Below are 21,023 nucleotides of genomic sequence, written 5' to 3'. Positions count from 1 at the left end.
GAGATACCAACACCAGCGATGATCCATAACTATTGCACCCTAATGCAAATAGTATTACAAGGCAATGACATGCTTCGACCACAAGAGGGAGCTCATTAATCACTCTGTGCAGAAAGGGTTTCTGTTTTCCTCTATTGAATTAAAGAGCTGGCATGTCACCAATTTCATCTTCGGCCGGTGGGATTTTCAGGCCTAACAAAATGATCATAATTGCCAATACGGCAGTGGCCAATGTAACATGAAGTTGTAGTGAATTATATGCAGGACTGTTTAGTGGAACTGATCTTGAAATCCAAATCCTTATTTCCTAAAAGAGCCATAAACATTTAGTTAGTTCTCCACTGTTAAAGGTGCAGCATTTGTCAAGCAAACTTTACTTTTCCCCCCATATAAGTCTCTTTAAATCTTTTAAGGCAAGGCAGATTTATTTGTATAGCACATTTCAGCAACAGGGCAATGCAAAGTGCTTTACACAAAAACAGAATATATTATATTTTAACATCAGAATAACTAAAAAAAAATAGTGTAAGAGCGAATGCCGATGTTGGCTGAGTCCGGCAGCGGCACGGGTTCAAATCTGACCTGCTGCCTTTTGCTGCTGGTCATGCGCCATCGCTCTCTCCCCCTTTCATGCTTATCCACTGTCTATGTAAAAAAGGGAAAAGCCCCCCCCCCACATTTTTATATATACATACACTTATATACTGTGTATATATAGTATCTTGGGATCCATGAATGCCTTTTTTGTCTGACAAATGTTAATACAACACACTGCCACAGAGAGCAATATCCTGAAAAGCTTTATTACCTTTTAAACACATAAATACAGACGATAATTGATGTTGTCCGGTGAAAAGAAGTGTTCAGTATTTACAAAATATGTCATCCTCTCAGGAATCAAGGATGGTAGTATCATTTTCAGCTTGACCCCCAATACTTATTTTCTCAACCCACTGAAGACCAGGGGCCATATACTGCCGTGTGACATGGACGTGATTGCTCTGCATTTGTATACAGATCTACAAACATCCCTGTCGTATCGTCCGTCGTTTCCTGACTGACATGTATGCCAAGGTTCGACTCGGTGTCATCTGGTTACGTTTTGCACAACAGTCCCACTTTCATGAAGTCTTCTCGTGTAAGATTGCCCTCACCAGAACTGGGTCGGCTCTGCCTTTGGTCTCCTTCTGCACCAGGCCCATCAGCTTGTTCAGAACTTTCTCGTTTCCGTTTCTGATGGCGTGAACCTACAGAGAGGCAGAATTATCTCAAAACATGCAAAAAAAATAAGTAAAAGACGATGTGATTACAAGTGAGAATTTGCATGGGAGCCCTCACCTCATCGGGGTGCGAGTCTACCACCTTCTGGCAGATGCCGTGCAGCTGTGCGCTGTCGCTAACAAGACCCAAGTCCAGCTCCTGGATTATCTCAGGGGCCGTCCTGCCCGACGACCTCCACATCTCCTCAAACACCTGAGAGCGGGGAGAGACCAGGTGAGAACCACAACACGAACGCTGTGTGTTTTTTGTGTGTGTGTGTATTGAGTGACAGACGGAGCGGGGGATAATTGCCCGGCCTCGGCAGCTGACTGACCTGCTTGGCAGCCGAAGAGGAGATGTGTCCCGTTTCCTGGAGTTCCAGCAGCTCCGCCAGGGCAGGAGGAGAGATTGGGCTGAAATCAAATGGCGTGGTTTCCTTACAGTTTAATAAATGCACTGAAGAATTGGTGATATACAAAGGAGACAAAGGGGACGTTTAACAATGTATGTAAAAATGAGGTGGGACAAAGACACTAACATAAAGATAATTAAAGATGACTGGTTGAATATTATATGCAGGACACAATCTACCAGCTCTAACTCCGGTCTGTGGAGGGAATTCACCTTGAATAACACTAAGATTCTTTATAACCCTCAATATAAAAAAGTCGCAGAGCAACAATTGTTGTTGGAGAATGTGTGGTAATATGTCTGCTGGTCATTTTCATATCTTTTGGGAGTGTCCTATTATTTCTTGTATTGGGTAGAGGTGGTGACGGCAATGAGGTCAATAGTCGGCTCAGAGCTGGAGTTTAATTTTAGCGTTATGTATTTAGTAAATCTACCAACAGGGCTGAGAAAGACCGATAGATATGTTACAAATACTATTCGCAGGCAGCAAAAAAGCAATAAACAGGATAGTAAAGAGTCCCTGACAATTGCTAAATTGATATAGTTCAGGAAATGTATGTTATGGAACGTTTGACTTTCTCTCTGACACATGCCAGGGGGAAACGTGAAGTATATTGGAGAAACTGGACATCTTATCTGAATACAGAGGGGGATGTATATGTTTTGTCCACTTTTGCCTGCTGTCCCTTGGTCTGTCTTTCTGGTTTATCATTTATTTTTATTGTCAAAAAAATAATACATACATAAAAGGAGAGGGGGGAGGAGAAAGAGTGGGAGTGTCAGACAGAAAAGCCTATCAACATTTGTAATTTGACAATAATGTGTTATGTCTGCTGTTTATTCCCCCGGGCTACAAGGCAAACAGAAACAAGAAACCAGTTAGAATACATTAGATGGAGACACTTTGACTCAGTGTACTGCAGACCAGACGGTCCATCTCAGCGAAAACCTCCTCCAAACACGGTCAGGAGACACTGTGGGAAAATGGATGAAAACTATCCACAAAACTCAGTTTGCAAGACTGTTAGTGTGTCAAACAGAGGACTAGGCGTTTATCTGCAGTTTCCAGGGGGCACCCGGAACGCTCAACTAATTACTAAAAAAGATATAAAATATGTAAAAGAGGAAAATAAACAGCAAAACAGGATTAACAATTGGTGAATGATTTTGTTTGTTTTTGTTTTGACAGAGCATCGCTGTAGGTCTGGTGACATATTTCACAGTTCTGTCACCCTCCTGCCTTTCCTGATAGGTGACCACTGGGCACACACCCAGCTACTGGGCTGAGGGGAAACCGTAGAGGAGTGACTTGTCTCCGCTGGCGCAAGCTCCCGAAGGTGCTCTTAATGACAATGTCATGTCAGGTGAGTTTCACCTCTCTGGCTACCGGGCCACTGTGCATCCCATTTTTGTCTTTCATCTATATGTAGCTAGAGGGGCAAAAAGAGCTTTGGACACATTGTAAAGGGACAGCCAACATAAAGAGATTCCTTATTTACCGTCATCATACGGACGGGCAAGGAGGAACATGCATCCTCATGAAAGCTCTTGAAAACCTTTGATTTTACACCCAAAATGCCATTGACTGTATTTAGCTGAGTTTCTTCTCCGCCTGCAGCGTTTGACAGTCCTGCCGGCTACTCTACTTTGTTTTTCTCTAGCGCTCCTTCCTTTCCACCACAGCAAATGGAACATCACTTTAGCTACTTTGTAGTTTACTCGCGCATAAATGCTACACAACGAGTCTGGGAATAGAAGATAAAGCTAAAGCTCCCGGCATCTGCGCTGACGTCCACCCGTTACTTGTTTCAATTTAGTTTTGCTCTGTAATGAATGACTCCGCAGGTTCTTTTATTCTATTAAATGATCATAGAACAAAATTGCGCTGACTTGGAACAACAGTGGGGGGAATCATATTTTTTTTAAGCTGCAGTCGCTATTACACTTCCAATTTTCAGAGCATTGCTAAAATGATATGAGTGTCTTATATCCAGCGTCTCAGTGTGCCAGAAACCGAATCAGTGGAAGACAGCCGGTGTTGGTTTTCTTCGTAGCCGGCGTCTAGATAAGCAAATGGGAAAGGTACTATGGCAGCTTTCTCTTAGTTTCAAAATATCAAAGTAAGATTGTACTTGATTTCAAGTTTTTTGTTGTTATTTTATTTTATTTTTTTATTTTTTACAAAATCCAACATGTTCCTGCGAACAGGCCTTCCGCAGGGAGAGACCAAAACACCTTCCCAAAAAGTAATGATTTTACTAATGTAATTGGATTTGTCAAAGCAGCGTTTTCACTCACGGGCTGTCAATCGCTAGGGGTTTAATCATCGACAGAGGCAACGAATTAGGGAATATGGGATGATTTATAACCTCGCGCATGTTATCGTTGCGTCAGTACTTGTGAACACTAAGAATCTAATAATCCTTGATGTCAATCAAACCAAATCAGTACATTGCAGAAGTGTTCATTCAAACAGAGTTATTTGATCAAACGGAGGTTGATGTGCTGTCAGTGTGCGCACACTGTATCTTGACTACGAACACCTTATTCTTAGCATTATACAGCAGAGAAAAAAAAACTTATTTTGTGGCTAAATGCTTTGTAATCCAGGGAAAAACGTATTGAGAAGAGAGAGGAAACAGTTCAGTAACGAAGATTTTTAGTGGCCTCTCCTATTGAGCCAGGACAGACGGTTTGTGTAATGTGTGTCACGAGTAGCAACCACAAAATGAGACATTTAGAGATTTTTTTTATAACTGAAGTGACTTTGTTAATATGATTGTTGTTGCCCTGCATGTGTTGATTTCACTTAGCAGAGTCGATTGGCACTTTTTACTATTTTCCCTTGCTTAGTAAATTGAATATCAATTAGGACTCTGGCTATTGGTTGATTCCATATGATGCCAGCTGCGACTGCTGTGCATATAACAAGCTGGGATTATTCCAAACGGCTGAACAGACCTCTTTCATTGGCACAGGCGTCACTAGATATAAAGCGCATCGTCAGTTCAGGTAGAGCGCTGAAGTCGCTCCTGCATGAGCGGTTTCATTCATGCGTCGTGGTCATCTGCTCATTCACAGTCATGTGGCTATCAGCTGCATTATGACGTCAAATCATATTCATGCAGGTCTGTGCACGGCCATCATAACCTGCTATTTCTCAGACCAGATTGCTACGGTGGCCGATGGGGGCAAACGCCCGGCAACTTAAGAAATCACATGCAAACAGACAAAACACAAGCAACTTAAGAAAACCGCTTCATTAATTTGACAACACATGCGAAGCATTCAGTGTACACACAACACAACCAAATACATAAACGCACTGCAAATGTAGAAACGATGGGGGGAAAAAAAGAACACAAACCCTGAAAAAATAAGCTATGCAAAAAGAAAAGCGGATGCAAACAAAAAAACATGCATCCAACTGCATCCAGATTACACAACGGAAATTCTCCAAGCCTCTAGAGGGAGCGCTAAGATGAGCAGCTCGATTTTTGACCCGTCGGCCACGTAGATGTCGCTTCCTGTTTACTACTAACAGAAAGAAAGAGGGCGACAAATTTCTTTCCAGTCGTGAATTTCTCCGTTAATTTGGTTCAATCAGACTGAACTTTGACAGACTAAATTGTGAGGCTTGTTTGTTATAACTTGCACGATGAAAAAAATCACAAAACAGCAGAGAAGAAAGAAAGCTGTATTAAAGGACAGAGGTTAATGACAATAAGTCTTGAAGGAAACGCTGCATAATTTTTGACTTTGTGCACGGCTGTTAACCTAGCTCCTGCAGTTCAAAAACCCCTTCCGTGCTTTAAAAAAATATTATTTCACTTTAGCCTTTAAAAAAGGTCCCATGGCATGAAATTTTCAACAACAAAAAAAAGGTTAAAAAGGTGTGACATCACTTAGAGCACCTTTAAGCCGCATGTCCCGTATTAAAGGTGCCATACAAATATCTCCTCCCTGCTTTTGGCCACACCACATGAGTGAATTACAACAAATTTTAGTCTAACTTTACTCTGCTAAAACGCACATGCCAACACTGTTTGCTGCCAGAACTCCCTCCCCCACCCCACACTCCTGTTTATGCGCTAAGTTTTGGGAGTTTTAACTAAGATCGAATGGTTATGTATGTGTTTATCAAGAGGGAATTAGTTCTCCCTCCAGAACCCTGCTGCTGGGATTTCTTCTGAGAGCTTGAGAGATTCTTTGTACGCCAAATCTATCTGTATAACCATCTGCTTTAAATGCTTGATATCTTAAAGTTTTAGAGCTAAGTTGAGTCATGAGTTGAAATATATGGAGCTGAACTTCTGACACCCCTAATGCCCTAAATCACTTTTAGGTGACAATTTATTTTGACAGAAACTCAGTTTTTCACGCGAGTTAAACCCTTGAAGCAGTGGCTTGAGACTCCTTAAAATAAAGAAGTTGCAAGTCGCAAGTTGAAAGCAGCTCCAGTAAAGCAATCTTTCCATGGGTATCTTTATGTTCCATTCTGCCACAGCTCAAATTCAGCAACATGTTCAGGTACAGAATGCAAGAGCGATAAAGTGAGCGAGCCAATCACAAGAGGCTCAGAGGGTTCATGTGCTGGAGCCCTGACATCTAAGACCTGATCATTGGCAGCAGAACTGCACTGCATTCATGAGCCAAGTTGGCAAATAAAAACAACAAATAACATTTAAACTGGCAAGACAAACAATACGCATTATGTAAATACTGTAATTGCCACATGAAATGATGTGTGTGAGAGTCTCACCTCTGGCTCACGCTCATGTCTTGCTGTTTGAGGTGGCCCACCAACTCGTTTGTCACCCAGCCAATCACCTTCCTCGGCTCCTTCTTGGTCGCCTTTAACACCGCCTCAAAGTACTCCACCAGCCCGTCCTCGTTCTGCAACAAAAGCACCATGAAAACGCTTTCAGCTCTTCACATGCACATTATCTAATTAAGATCAAGTCAGCCCAGCAGAGTCCAGCAGTACACGGCCGCCAAGCAGAACTGCATCCAAGCGGACTCTGCTTGGACTTGATCAAATGGCAATTAAAATACAGATGCAGGAAACAGATTTAGCGAGGGAGTCAACTCCTCTCTCACTGGTTGCTTTTCCTCGCTTATAAAACTCACCACCAGAGTGAAGCTGTGCTCGGGCAGGATGCCGTACGTTTGCACCAGCCTGTCTCTTTTGACACTGGGCAGCTCTGGCAGCCCTTCTCTTATCTTCTGCACCACCACCGCCTGGCATGCATCAATGCCAGAGGGCAGCGATGCGTTATCCTCATACACAATCAGAGGGGGCAGGTTGGGCTCTGGCATGAACCTGAAGGGAGGATGGGTGGAGAAAACAAAAGGGAAGGTCAAAAGAATGCTTTATCAGAAGTACAGATAAACTTAGAGCTTCTGTTTAGATACTAATAGTCCTCTTGACACCACACTTGTCACATTTCACTTACTCCCTTAATCATTTGACCCCATCAGCTTTAAACCTGTCCAACACACACACACACACACACACACACACACACACACACACACACACACACACACACACACACACACACACACACACACACACACACACACACACACACACACACACACACACACACACACACACACACACACACACACACACACCAAATCTATATCTCTCCATCCAGCTGCCACTCAGAGGTTCTCATCCTCTTTCAGTCCCCGTGAAAAGATCATCTTCTGATCTCATAACTCCATGTCAACTGTTTATGTCAATAAACACAAGCTGGGACCAGAATGAGCACAGACATGCCGAGAGCCCACAAACTCACCTGTAGTCCTGAAGACCCTCTTTGTCCCTCATAGGAATGGTCTCCCTAAACAAAAGATACGAAGACAAAACAAGAGGTCAGAGTTCTACATATGGAAATTTTGATTCATTTATTTAGTATATTTTATAGACCAAGTCATGATTTGAGAAAAAAAAAACAGCAGATGAATCTCCATAGATCCCCTTGTTTTTAATGAATTCTCGTTTAAAAAAAGAACGCCTGCTGGCAATATAAAACTATATTAAAGTGCCCATATTATGAAAAAAAAAAAATCACTTTTTCTGGGATTTGGAGAGTTATATTGTGTCTCTGACCAATGGTGTAACCTCACTCACTCACTCGCTCACTCACTCACTCACTCACTCGCTCGCTCACTCGCTCACTCACTCACTCACTCACTCACTCACTCGTGTGCGTTCACAGGGCTAGCCTTGCCTTACAGCGGCCCAGCCAAAAAAGGCTGGAAACAAATGAGTGGTGATGTCTTCGAAACCAGTACAGACAAATCTGTAGCCACCATCACAGGAACCAGAAGAAAGAGACAATCACAGGCCATCACACACACTAACCATTTACCCCAGACATGAAAGGCCTCAAGGAGGCAGAGCACCAGAATATGATCAAGACCTCAGCTGTGTGCGCGCCGGCACATTCTGTGAGCGCGCAAGCCTGTGAGTAGCACATAGCTCAAAGATAACACAGCATGACGGCAGCATCCAAATGGCTGTATTCATCATGATTACCATGATGGTTCCTCCTCAGCAAAGCGCCGGACTAATGAACCAGGCAGATCTCCCAGTCAGAGGGTGTTGTACTGGCTCAAGCTTGGCATCACGGCCCTGCTTTGTCATCCTCTTACCCTGATTTGGAATCATACGCCCGGGTCTCGTTTTGCACCGCCCCCCCTCTCTGCAGGACTCCGATCTGTCTCTGGATCTCGTAGTCTGAAAATGTAAAGGAGAACATGGCCACACGGTTTATTCGATAACATCAGTACACACATTATTTTGTGGTAAAGGCCAAACATCTGCTGTGAGACACTGGCACTCCCCGGGTGTCTGACTGCTGCCACATTAGAACTGTGATGAACGATGTTTGTCCTCATGACTTTTAAATACCAGTTCTGCAGCAGAGTAAATCTGATACAACTTTATTGATAAATAATTCAAGCACAGCAACACGGTGTGTCAAACCCTGGTGCAAAACCTGCATGTAAAAATGCTGAGATTTTCTGGCTGTGGATCTTTGTCAGAATTTTAAGTGGAGCTCAAACAACAGTAAGCAAAGTTAGAGTTGACATAAAATCTATGCTTTTTTTAACTGAGCAGCTGCGAGAAGCCAATTCAGCATCACATGCTGCTGTCACACAGCTAATTGTTTGTGACTGGTTGTCAGTCCTAAACTCATGCTTCACAAGTTACTGCCAATATTAACTATGCGCCCTGCCTCAGTGTCTCTTCATGAATCCTGCTATCTCGTTTCATTTCAACAAAAAACAAATTCTATCGTTAAGTATGAAAGAAATACAAATATGATGTTTGCATTACACCTGACGGAGGACCTGACAAAATGGCAGGAGTGTGAGTATGCATCTGATCCTCATTGGCTCCTGTGTGTGTGTGTGTGTGTGTGAACAATTATTCAGATCCTTTACTTAAGTAAAGAGAGAAATCTCACACTGCAGCAATACTAAAAGTCCTACATTGAAAATATTATTTTAGTAGAAGTACACAAAAGTAGTTTTTGTAGTAATTGTAAAATGAATCAAAAGTACACATAACGCAAAAAGACGACAAGAAGATTGTGATGTTAGATACTGTGAAAGAAATCTAGAGAACTGGTTAACTCTTGTTAATTTTCAGGTTTAGAATTATATTTTGAGGTTGTACTAGAATAGGTTTACATGGTTTCATTTAAAAAAAAAACAACATATTTTTTACTGCACATTACTCTTTTTACCCTGTGTGTTCAGGTCTCTGTTTTAGCTAGTTTGGTTTAGGTAAGATCACATCAGCTAGATAACTCTTTCTCCAACTTTGGTCAGTACGAGGCGGGACTAGCTGGGAGACTTCTTCTGGAATACCTGCAGAACAGGGACATGGAAGTAGTTCTTTTGTAGATTACGGTGAAATAGTGTGTGTTGTCCCAGTGGTTTGCCATTGAGAATGAGCATGCTAGTGCTAACATGCTACGGTTAGCCACGTCGTCTCGGCTAGTTATGTAGAAAGCCGTGGAAATTTTGAACAGCTCGCCTGGAGACTGAAGGCAGAGGACATTCAGAAACCTGTATCTCACTCAAAACAGCATTTATGTTTTTTTTATCCAAGTTTGTAGTTGTGTAGACACAAAATAACTCCCCACATCCCCAAAAATCTGATTTCTATCACAATATGGGCACTTTACGGAAACTTCAATTCCTCCAGTTGGAATACCCAACAACGTCACTCAGATGTCACTTCCTCTATGCGTTACCCTGGTAACGTTACCACCTTGGATACGTTGCTGCTACTGTGGAAATTGTATTCTGCCCTTCCCTTTAGACGGAGCGTGTTTGCTCCCTACGGTTTGGAATCTTACTTAACATGGTTGAATACCATGTGCTGTCCACTTCTCAGGGAACTACTTGGCAATCAGTATGCACCCCTAGTATATTTAACCCTGGGCTCTGATCAGGAAACTATGGTTACCTAAGTTAGCCTATAGCCGCTTTCCGACTGGAGGGATTTTTGCAGTTCCTATAACATCATGTTCCTAGAACCCTTTTTTTCTTGTGTTCCGACTGTGTTCCAATTTGGGGATTATTAAGTTCCTCTGGCCACAGTTCCTGTAAGTCTTTTAGAATCAGAATCAGCTTTATTCGCCAGGTATGAGGACACATACGAGGAATTTTTCTTTGGGGCAGGGTCTTTTCCCTTATTTGCATAATGGTGGTTAGATGGCTGTGTTATAATAACAAAAGGTCAGTTCCTATGGCCACTTGGCCAGTGTGAATGCAAATGGCAAAAAAAGTTTTGTAAGTATCTTGCTGTTTTTACAGGAGGTTTTCTGCCAAACTATATATCTTGGCCGGGACCAGTTGCCAGGCAACCAGTGGAGACACTAGAAGTCACTGGTCCTGGCCAAAGAAATAGTCTGGTACATGACGCCCTGTAAAATTGGTTGTTTTTACACTTCAAGTTTTGTAAGGATTAAACAAACGAGATACAGTGGGCTTGTTCTGTAGGTGGATTTTGTTACCTTTGGACAGAGACAGACTAACTGGTGAAACAATCTTCTCATCGAACTCTTGGCGAGAAAGCAGTACAGTACTTAAGTAAATGTACGTAGTTACACTCCACCAGCAACTGTTTGTGTCTTACCTTTTACTTCCAGTTTTACTTGGAGCACACATAAAATTACACGCACACATACCCTAAGTAATTCTTTCAGGGTGACGCAGTGTGAAAAATGTCGACTCACAAAAAGGTCTTTACTTTCAGAGTGCGCGAGAGCAGTCATGCAGCCGGTTGAGACCCATTCAGGTGGAAGAGTGTTCAAAGAGCCTCCCTAAATACCTGTCACTTTCCTATCCTGCTATCCCTCCTTTAAGAAACGTTTTATGGTGCTTACCTATAGCCCTGGCCAGGTATCGAACACTGTTGATGTTCTTCACCTCTGTCCTGACGCCCAGGGGCTCACCTGGTCTGTGGACGGATACATTGGCATCTACTCTCAGCTGGCCCTCTGTGGAGAAAGAGAGAAAACATGCACACCGAGTGGGAAATAAATTTGGGTTAAGCTCAGAAAAGAGAGAGAGAGAGACAGACTTCCATACCAGACATGTTGCCTTGACAGGTGCCTAGGGCTTGCAGGATGAGCTGAAGCTCTCTGACAGCTGCAGCAGCCTCCTCTCCGCAGCTCATGTCTGGCTCCATCACCAGCTCCATTAGACCTACACCTGACACATGTGAAGACAGCTGTTTTACATCCCTAATGTATCTCTCCCATGAAACTCTGTAAACCTCAACAGTTCTCGCATTGTTGAGCAATTTAAATCTATGTCTGTCTGCAGACATAGATTTCTTCCAGTTTTAACACTTTTGTGCGTAACTTTTTAATATTAATGAACATCCGTTACATTCAAGCCGTTGCCAAATTAGTTGCTACAAAGCTAATTAAGACTATCAGCTCCACAAAACACTGTGTCTCTCAGCATGGCTGTGCTCAGAAGATTGCGTCGTCTGGTGACTTTCCGAGCGCAGAAGCTAGAGTGAAGATAATTACCTCTTCATCGTGTTTTTTTAATCCTCCGTGTCCTCCTTGGCTACTAGCAACTGGGCGGAGGAGGGGTGTGGGCGTGTGTGCGATCACGCGCCGGCAGTTTACTTAGAATTCCTCATGGGGGCGGCAGAAACTACGCACTATAGCTTTAAAGAAGGTTGTCCTAAAATATTTATCTTACTGTCAACTAATTTCATTAAAAGACCACAACCAACAACACGTTAGTACATCTCTTAGAACTTTGGGTTTTAATAGTTACTGGGCAACAATGAAGGTCTATGGCACAGAAGAAATATGCTATATCAGGCTTTGGCTACACAGACGAAGCACACTGCTAGAATTCATTTATTGTCCTTTTCATGGAATTTGTTTACAATAAGTAAAATATAGAACTCCCCCAGACTCTTCCTTCAAACTTAGACTATCACACTCAAACGTTACCTGCTCTGTTGAGGTCTATGAGTGTCTGGCTGCGGAGGTCATCATGGAGACTCTTGCCGCTGTCTTGCTCCAGCTGAATCTGTTTGATGCTGACAGTTTTTCTGATCACTTGGCTCCTCTTTTTTCCTCCGAGGAGGCTATAAGTCAGCATGCCATCTACTGCGATGGGCCGTCGTTGCTGAGTGATCTGGTATCCAGCCTGAAATCATCATCAATCAGTCTGTAAACAATCTGGTCAATATGAACTAAAATCTATATGAAGATATACATACAAGGGCTTGAGAAGGTTTACACACCCAGGCTAAAGTTGAATAAAAAGAGGAATTAAAAAAACATCTTAATGCCTTAATTTTAAAACAAATTGGGAAAATCCAACCTTTAAAAGGACAACAATTTTCTTTGTGAATTAATAATGTATTGTAAATAAATAAATGTTCTTCCTTAAAATAGAGGGTGCATAAGTATACATACCCCTATGTTGAATTTCCCATAGAGGCAGGCAGATTTTTATTTTCAAAGGCCAGTTATTTCATGGATCCAGGATACTATGCCTCCTGATTAAGTTCCCTTGGCCTTTGAAATTAAAAATAACCCCACATCATCACATACCCTTCACCATACATAGAGATTGGCATGGAGAACTTTACATAAGATCATCTCTCAATGCAAATCAAACCAGCTATTAAGCTAATTGAAATAAAACCATGCACACCTCTATGTATGGGGTATGTGATGATACAGGGTTAGTTTAATTCCCAAGGTCAAGGGAACTTTATAAGGATGCATAGTTTTTAATTCCTCTTTTTAATCAACTTTAGCATGGGTGTGTAAACTTTTTCAAGCCACTGTATATAATCAGATATACCTGAACAATTCTTTTCCCCTGCAGTGCATTCATTTCCTTTCTGTTATGTTAATTACATTCACGTTAACAGTTACTGTTATGTACAGCGTGATGAAAATACTTGGCTGTTGACTGACCGGTTTGTTTAACTTTTCTTAGATGTCATTGCTTGCTGTAGCTATTTTCAGTGTTCTGAAAAGTCCTACTTTAAGTTAATGGATGGCTTGATCCCTCATTGTGTGTTAACTAATAATCCTTTTTCAAATCGGAAATACATGAAATTATGCATGTAAAATATCACTTTGCAGTAAGGAGTCTTTATCACTACTTAAGTGAAATAATAGGGAAGTATGCCACAGTCAGTGTTATGGGTCTACGTAAAGGTAAAGCAGGCAGTATCAATTAAACACAGTGCTGGCTGATTGGCCGTCGAGATTATAATGCAGCAGGAGTGCTGCCACTTCACTCAAGGTTCCCACTCAGAAAAACATAAGAATAAATATTACCTATACTCCTATTTCTAAAAGAATCTGCTGCCCCAAGTATTAATTCCCCATGTTACTATGGGAACTGCATCACAGGAACTACACATTAATCATACTTATGCTAAAAGGGAGTTTGGATGTGGGAGAAGAGATTGGGGGGCTGTTAGTCACTGGCTCCCTGTACAATGTGCCTGATCGACACAATCAATCATCTCCGCACTTCTTCCTTTTAAACCCCACTAATGGGGGATTTTCTTTTTCAATTCCTGCTCTTCTTTAATTCTGCTGGATTTTTTTTTGTGAATACTGTTGCAGCTTATCAGAAATCCCCTGTTTCTTACTTAATCTTTCCGTGAGTTGGGTCTCAGCCGTCGTCTCTGCTGGGTGAAGCCCGAGCACGCCATACTGTACATCCTGGAGCATCTGTACAAGTAAAGACTATTTGCATCCTTTTCATGCATAATAAATCAACTGCTGTTGCTACATTATGAAGGCTATTGCTAATCAGTCCCTAGTAGCCACATTACGTTTCCCCCCCCAATTACTCTCCAGGCCCTAATGAGCAGTGATGCTCCAAACACTCCCTGTGACCCCCCACCCCCTCTATATCCAAAGCTACGGCTGCATGCCTGCTCACATACTGTACAAACAGGATGGAACACCCACATACACATTTGGAATTAATTTCCATGTTGTGAGCTGCTGAGTCATTCCCTTACTAATTTTAAAGTCACTAAACAAACAAGACTCAGTCGGCTGTGTCATTCCTCCACTGATCTGGGCTACCCATGGGGGCCACAAAGACATTCATAGCTGTCATTAAACACATGTCAAAGCTTCAATAGCCAGGCCATGTCTGTTTACTTGGAAACTTAATATCTCAAGGAAATTGTATGTATTTGTTTTCGCTGGTAGGCTAGTGTGGAGCTGCTGAGGCATGTTATTAAAGGGTTGTTAACAACTTCCTTGCCTGCCATTCCATTTGAAAGAAGGAATGCCGATTGGACAGCAGCATTAATCATTTAATGAGCAACTGCGGTGTTTTACAAAATGCAATCAGGGATTTCTAGTGAAACACATCAATAATGTACAACGCAATTTGCAAATGTATTTTTTGAGGGCGGGATCATTTCTCCCTTGATCTTGCTACTGATTTCGTTTTAAAAGCATTGATTACACTTAAACTTTAGGTCGGATGTGAAAAATTCCCCCTCATCTGCATAATTAAATCCACTCTGACTTCAGTTTACCGAGCTGCTTCACACAACATCAATTTTTTTGAGCAGCTGAGGAGACTTATGCAAACTAAATAATTATAAACAAGGCAACAGCAGGTATCGTGCACAGTGCGCACAGTGAATCTAAAACCTAAATAAAAGGATCAGGCTCAACCTGCTGGCATAAGTTGTTTGGGAAATCTTGCAGGAAAATAAAATTGTAAATCGGGTATTATCGTCCCTGCTGCGTGTGTGTCAACTGTTGGGCATTACTCCAAAGGAGGTGATGCAATCACCAGCAAACACACAAAAGAGCGAGAGGAACCCAACAGTAATTCCTGCGCTTCTGGATGGGATTTTGCTGGAATTTTAAGATACATAGACTTTCTGGGGAGATAATGTATCCCTGCTATTGTAATTCAAATATGTACTGCTGCAAATGTGTGATAACCACTAAGTATGTGATATCAAATGGGGGGAAAAAAACTCCATCTATCAAGATCTACAGAAAACTGTTGTGTTCCATGAAGCCTTGTCAGTCACATCCTCCCAACACAGTCAAGTAAGTTTAGGAATTAGAGCAGGAACTAAATCAGAAATATCAAAAGGAAGAGATCATTTATTTCAGTGCTATACTGTAGAGTAATACAAATAATGCAATAAAAAATACAATCTGGAGCTCACACTCATGTGTATTGTTTGTTAATTCATGAGGGTACTCTCATATTAAGCCACTTCTTTGCAAGTTTTATGAAATTCTACCAAAGAAATTTGTTCTCAACCCATAATAATTATCCTGCTCATTACCTTGCCCAAAGCTGTGTTAGCATAATATCTTACCAGGGAAAGACGGACTTTAAACACTCAAAATGCTAAATTCTCTGACACCTTTCTTCTGAGACTTTCCAGATTTATTAGAAAAGGTCTCTCTGTGAGGCAAATTTACCATAGAGTTCCCATGACATTTTGTCTTTTCCATCTCAGCCTTAAAATGTCACTCATAATAGCAGTAAAATTACCCTTGGGCCCTGAGGGGTAGTGAAACCTTGCCATGCGAGCACTCCATTATAGAGAGTAGAGCATACATCACTTGTGCAAGACTGTTAAATGGAAATATCAATGTTAAAGAGGTTTCCTTTTGGAATACCTCTACCACTACATCACCAGACTGCTATTTGGCTGATATGAAATGCTGTTGGCATTTACATACTAACCACATTCCCATAACATGAGTACAGGACTGACATTTAACTCCTCAAATACCATGTTGGCAAACATGTGCTGTATGTTCTCCCTCTTTGATTCCAGCAGTACATTTGAAAACTGCAATAAGAGGAATTTGAAGCTGCGATAAATCTTTTTTGGGCCACTTTGGGGGCAACAAGAAACACAAAGTATCCTTTTAAGTTGATATGGGGAACTTGGTAGCAAGTTGTTTGTTTAAACATCCAACACTTACGGAGCAACATTAGCATTCTTATGGAGCATTTTAGTGTCTTTCACCTCAAACCGTCTGTATCTATACTGTTTTGGTACCCTCTCACTGCTCTCAATCATCATTTCCAGCCACCGCGGGCAGTTAGTTTTAGTTAAAAAGCTCTGAAAACACAGTATGCCATTCCCAGCACCAAACACATAAAATCAGCTATGAGCTTGTGAATATAGTAGAGCATGTAGTTCCAGAGAGCATGTAGTTCCCTCAGGAGTTGATGAAGACCAAAACAGATTCAAATATAAAAGGCATTAAAGGATTAGACTAATTAGACTCATTCATCAGATAGACAGAAACAAGACTACAAATGAATACTAATGTTGCTTCTTTTCTGCTGTATGTATAAATAAGCAACGGTTTGCTACATGCTAACATGTTCACTATCTCTAAATTATCGGCCAAACATGGAGAGGGAAATGACCTGTGGATAATGTAATAATAGAAGTGCACTAAAGGAAATGAGTTGGTAAGTGAAAAACACTGGTCATTTTCTTCCACAGCTTTTGGTGTCATTTGTCTGTACGTGTGGCGAAAAGCATTTTTGCTGCTTCAGCAAGACTTGCTCACTATTTGAATTACAGCTCATGAGAGGAGGAGAGTTCCCTGGGAAAGCTGTGATAGAGAAGCTGGATGCAGATGAGGACAGCCTATATTAAAGCTAAAGCAATTTTGCAGTATGACATGCAGGACTATAGTTTCACTTTACACTGCAGTTACCCCCACTAACATCTGTGGTCCCACCTGTTATAACCTCGGTGTTGCACAGAAAGCAACAATTGAGGACGGGGAGTGAAACACTCACAGGGAGGTCCGCGTAGAAGTAGTGTTTCCTGTCAAACAGTGATTTCCTGTTTATGGTGCAATTGAGAGCCAATCCTGTCATCACTGCTGCCTCGACACATCGTTTGTTCAGGGCCTGGGGACACACACATCTTTACTGATGTTCTAACAAGAAAACAAGCGCAAAACAATCTTTGTTTGAAATCAGTTACACAACACTTACGGGTAATGTGCCTGGTAAGGATGCATCAAAAGGCGACACCAGGGAGTTTGGAGGTGCTGAGAAGCGAACCCCTGAGCCGGAGAACAGCTTGGTGTTAGAGTTAATCTGGGCATGGACTTCCAAGCCTACCACTCCAACCAGCTGCTGGGGAGCCCTGAGAGAGAGAGAGAGAGAGAGAGAACCAAATCAAAGAAGCCTCTAGCCCTCTACTATATAGGTGGAGTAATAAGTACAGAAACAGCCAGACAAGTTGCTATATACACACAATACCCGCAGACACTTTAAACTGAAGCTGTATCTTAATGTCAGGTTGCACACATTTCTTAGCAGATTATTAGACCTAGAAAAGTGACAAAAATGGGTGTACTGAAAAAAGTCAGTATGCATAATAAAAAACGTTGCTGTGCTGATGTACCCTAATTTCCCACAATGCAATGCAGAAAGGAAACAGAGGTACTATGCTCAACTTGGAGGGGGGGGGGAAACATTAGCAATTGGTGGTGAGACCACTTCTATTAATGCTTTTTTATTTAGAAATTAAGAACAATTACAGACAATTACAAACAATATACTGAGACATACCAAGGAACGTATCCCAGTGCCAAAAAACAAACACAGAAAAAAAGATTAGCAGTTCCTCCATGTACAGTATTATTCCCATGCTGGAATAAAATGGCATCTTGTTTGCTGTGTGATTATCTGATTAAACCCAATTATGTATAGTGTAGGAATATGTGCCATTTGACCAACATATCCCAGTATTAAAACTAGATTTGGACCATGGGACAGTTCATATTCTACTTTAGTACAACATCTCGTATAGCCTACCTTAACAAAGTTACATTCAACCATATTACGTATAAGTTGTAAAACCCCGGGATACTGGGATCCAGCTTTACTCATTTGGTAATCCAGCCCAGAGGTTGAGTTTGGAGACTACCACTTTAAATAGTGTGGTGTTTGAAATACATGGGCTTGCAACAGGCAGGGAGGATAAAGATATGCTACTAAGTTGCATTGTGGGGTGTAGGATCCAGTGTTTTTCCTGATCCATGTTAGGGACTAATAATTGTTTGAATATGGTTGGTCCAATTTCTTACCCTCTCATTAAGAAAATCTGTCTCTTGCAGGTGCCTCAAAGGTGTGAAAGTGCAACACTAAATCACTGGAGTATATCCCTTTAAGGTAAGGGCAACACAATTTGATGGGTAGACTACAACCGACGTTCACTCAGTGAGCAACAACTTTATGTAACCATAGCAACAGTACCTTTGTTGCCTCACCCCAGTTATCACAATTTCAACACAGCTTTCTTCAGTAAATTAGCAAATTGTCACAGTTTAAATCCGAGGAATCTTGATATAGGTAACGTTTTACAAAATTTAGCGGAGGAAACCTCTTCCCCTCCACCTATCCATGGTAGGCCACCTTAGTTAGTACGGCTTAGCTAGCTAGCTAGCTACATACAGGTGAGTAAGGGGCAGGTCATTGGCACTACAACACAGTAGCGTTAGCAGCCTCACTTACCCTTTCGCTCTCAGCTGCGGTTGACTGCCGCATCGTGAGCTTGATGTGTTTATCCGTCTGATAACAAACGAAGCCTTTGGATACAATGTTGATAGCCGTTTATTCATATTATGTAGCAGCTCACTTGCTGCAACAGAGGAGGCAGCCATGTTGTTTTGTTCCGGTGGATATGGGAGCTGTAGTTTTTTTTAAAGTGACATGCTATAGCGTTATGTGCCTCCACGTTACTAGCTTACATGCTCAAACTACAAAGCCCAGTATCGGTAGGATTCTGGTTTCCGACACGAGCTGCATCATTTCCGTTTTGACAACTGGCGGGACTTCTTCACATGTGTAGCTGACTAGTCGCTGAGTTGGTTGTTTGCTGATCTTAGCGCTCAACGAGGCACCGCTGATAAAAAGGAATAATACAACATGATGGCTACAAACGGAAAGGACGCCTGTGGAATAAATGGTGACGTGCCATCGGTATCTTCACACTGCAACAACGACTCTTTAGTTAACAAGTCACACTCCGCTGTGGTGAACGGAGCAGGAACGGAGGCGTCGTCTCACTCAAGGCTGCAGAACGGAGGAACCGGGGCGGAGAGGTTCACCTTCAGCCCCGAGCCCACCATTGAGGACATTAGGCGGATGCAGGCTGAGTTCACGGACGAGCGGGACTGGAATCAGTTTCACCAGCCCCGCAACCTGCTCCTGGCTATGGTCGGTGAAGTCGGCGAGGTGTCGGAGCTCTTCCAGTGGCGGGGGGAGGTGGCCGAGGGCCTGCCGAACTGGACCGAGTGCGAGCGAGAGCAGCTGGCGCAGGAACTCAGCGACGTGATGATCTACCTGGTGGAGCTCGCCGAGAAGTGTCACGTCGACCTTCCCCAAGCGGTGCTTCGTAAAATGGCCCTGAACCGACTGAAATACCCCGCCAGCAAGGTGCACGGATCGGCCAAAAAGTACACGGAGTACAAGGACTGAGTTTAGGTGTTAATCAAGGGACGCTGGCAGTGACTGCTGTGGCTTGTGCCCACTTCACTGACCACATGCTGCAGTTTGTTCAGGGCCAGGCCTAGCTACTACTGAACATTGTATCCCTGGGTTCAATTGTTTTTTTTTTTCTGGGTTGACCTGTTACTTGTAAATATATACATTCACCCTTTAGTAGGCAGGGCACTAGGGAATTAGTGTATTTGTACAGCATCCCTAGGCTTTTTTAGGTTAAGTTTTAAATGTCGTTTTTAGTTTTATATCGCCTTAGGTGAATTTGAGGCAATGCATACTCTTTGCAGAAAATATTACTGTTGTACAGTGACTTTGGGGAGTATTTAAAAGAAAATATTTCTCACTGAATGCTTTTATATTTTGGCTCCAGTTTAGGAGTGTGACAGAGTGGATTAGAGAGTTGGGAGTTGAAGCAAATGATTATTGATGACCATCCATGACAAGCTCAATTGTGAAATGATTTTGTTATTAGGTTTTTGATTACACTCATTTCCCATCAGGGTTCAACTCCTCTTCTGCTTTGTTTACATCACAACTGTCACCTTTTTTTCTGAAGTAAAAGTTGCCTTAATTCTGACCTGTGTTTTCTGCTCATTTGTCATTTACATGAAGGCTGCATATCTTATGTGAAAACTATTTTAGAGAGGTTTTGTTTAAATTGTATGGTTATTTTGGAGGCTATAGTCTTGAGTCCGGTTCTGGTGGTTGATTAATGGATTTATGGAGATTATTGTTGATTGGCTCTCATGCCGGATGGTTTGGTGCGTGGCACACTGCCAGCTGTCCATGAGGCAAATGTCTGTGACTGATTACTCCACATTTAATTGTGATATTTAGTTAGTAAAATCTGAATCTGCAAGGCAGTGATGTAGTTGCATTTTAGATGCATTTTAGCAGGTATATTGTACAAATATTTGGATCAGACTAGACATCACAGTGGGAGGGGGGGATTTGGGTGTTCTCCCCCAGGGAAATTTTGAGCGTCACAGACTTTGTTTCCTGCAATCTGACACTTTTTATGCACCAATTTATGGTGGGAATACCATTATTTAGCCTATGCTAAGGAAACCACAGATGACAATTCAAAAAATATATGTTATGGGTCATTGTGCATTTTTAACCCTCATGTTGTCCTTGGGTCAAATTGACCCGTTTTCTGTTCATTTTATTTTTTCTTTGTCACAAAAAATGGGCCGCTGAAAATCAACATTAAAAATATCAAAAAACTTTGGCAAAAACATCAAAAAAAGGCACCCACAACATTGAAAAAGTGACACAAATGTCGG

The 21,023-nt window shown here is 42.0% G+C and overlaps 2 protein-coding genes and 1 long non-coding RNA gene across 3 annotated transcripts in view; 2 read left to right on the top strand and 1 right to left on the bottom strand.

Moving 5' to 3' along the window:
* Positions 1 to 781: 781 nt before the first annotated feature.
* On the bottom strand, positions 782 to 18,946 carry gatb (glutamyl-tRNA(Gln) amidotransferase, subunit B). Its single transcript, XM_032538994.1, has 13 exons — positions 18,748 to 18,946; positions 17,221 to 17,374; positions 17,020 to 17,133; positions 12,180 to 12,378; positions 11,293 to 11,415; positions 11,088 to 11,201; positions 8,338 to 8,422; positions 7,479 to 7,523; positions 6,802 to 6,994; positions 6,434 to 6,567; positions 1,595 to 1,673; positions 1,339 to 1,473; positions 782 to 1,247 (listed from the first exon to the last, which is right to left on the bottom strand). Exons 1-13 carry the CDS (start codon positions 18,894 to 18,896, stop codon positions 1,122 to 1,124), a joined length of 1,650 nt encoding a protein of 549 aa, XP_032394885.1. The 5' UTR covers positions 18,897 to 18,946; the 3' UTR covers positions 782 to 1,121.
* The window catches only part of LOC116703925 (uncharacterized), a 10,527-nt gene continuing 290 nt past the window's right edge, over positions 10,787 to 21,023 (top strand). The window contains exons 1-2 of the long non-coding RNA XR_004335545.1: positions 10,787 to 10,797; positions 13,877 to 13,881. This is a non-coding gene — a long non-coding RNA (uncharacterized LOC116703925). The remainder of the gene's footprint in view (positions 10,798 to 13,876; positions 13,882 to 21,023) is intronic.
* On the top strand, positions 19,105 to 20,314 carry dctpp1 (dCTP pyrophosphatase 1). Its single transcript, XM_032539008.1, has one exon. It carries the CDS (start codon positions 19,162 to 19,164, stop codon positions 19,711 to 19,713), a length of 552 nt encoding a protein of 183 aa, XP_032394899.1. The 5' UTR covers positions 19,105 to 19,161; the 3' UTR covers positions 19,714 to 20,314.

The sequence above is a fragment of the Etheostoma spectabile genome, chromosome 2 (genome assembly GCF_008692095.1).
Source record: "Etheostoma spectabile isolate EspeVRDwgs_2016 chromosome 2, UIUC_Espe_1.0, whole genome shotgun sequence".
Classification (NCBI taxonomy): Eukaryota; Metazoa; Chordata; class Actinopteri; order Perciformes; family Percidae; genus Etheostoma; species Etheostoma spectabile.
Note: the sequence above shows the minus strand (reverse complement) of the source record. Positions and strands in the feature narration are given on the sequence as shown.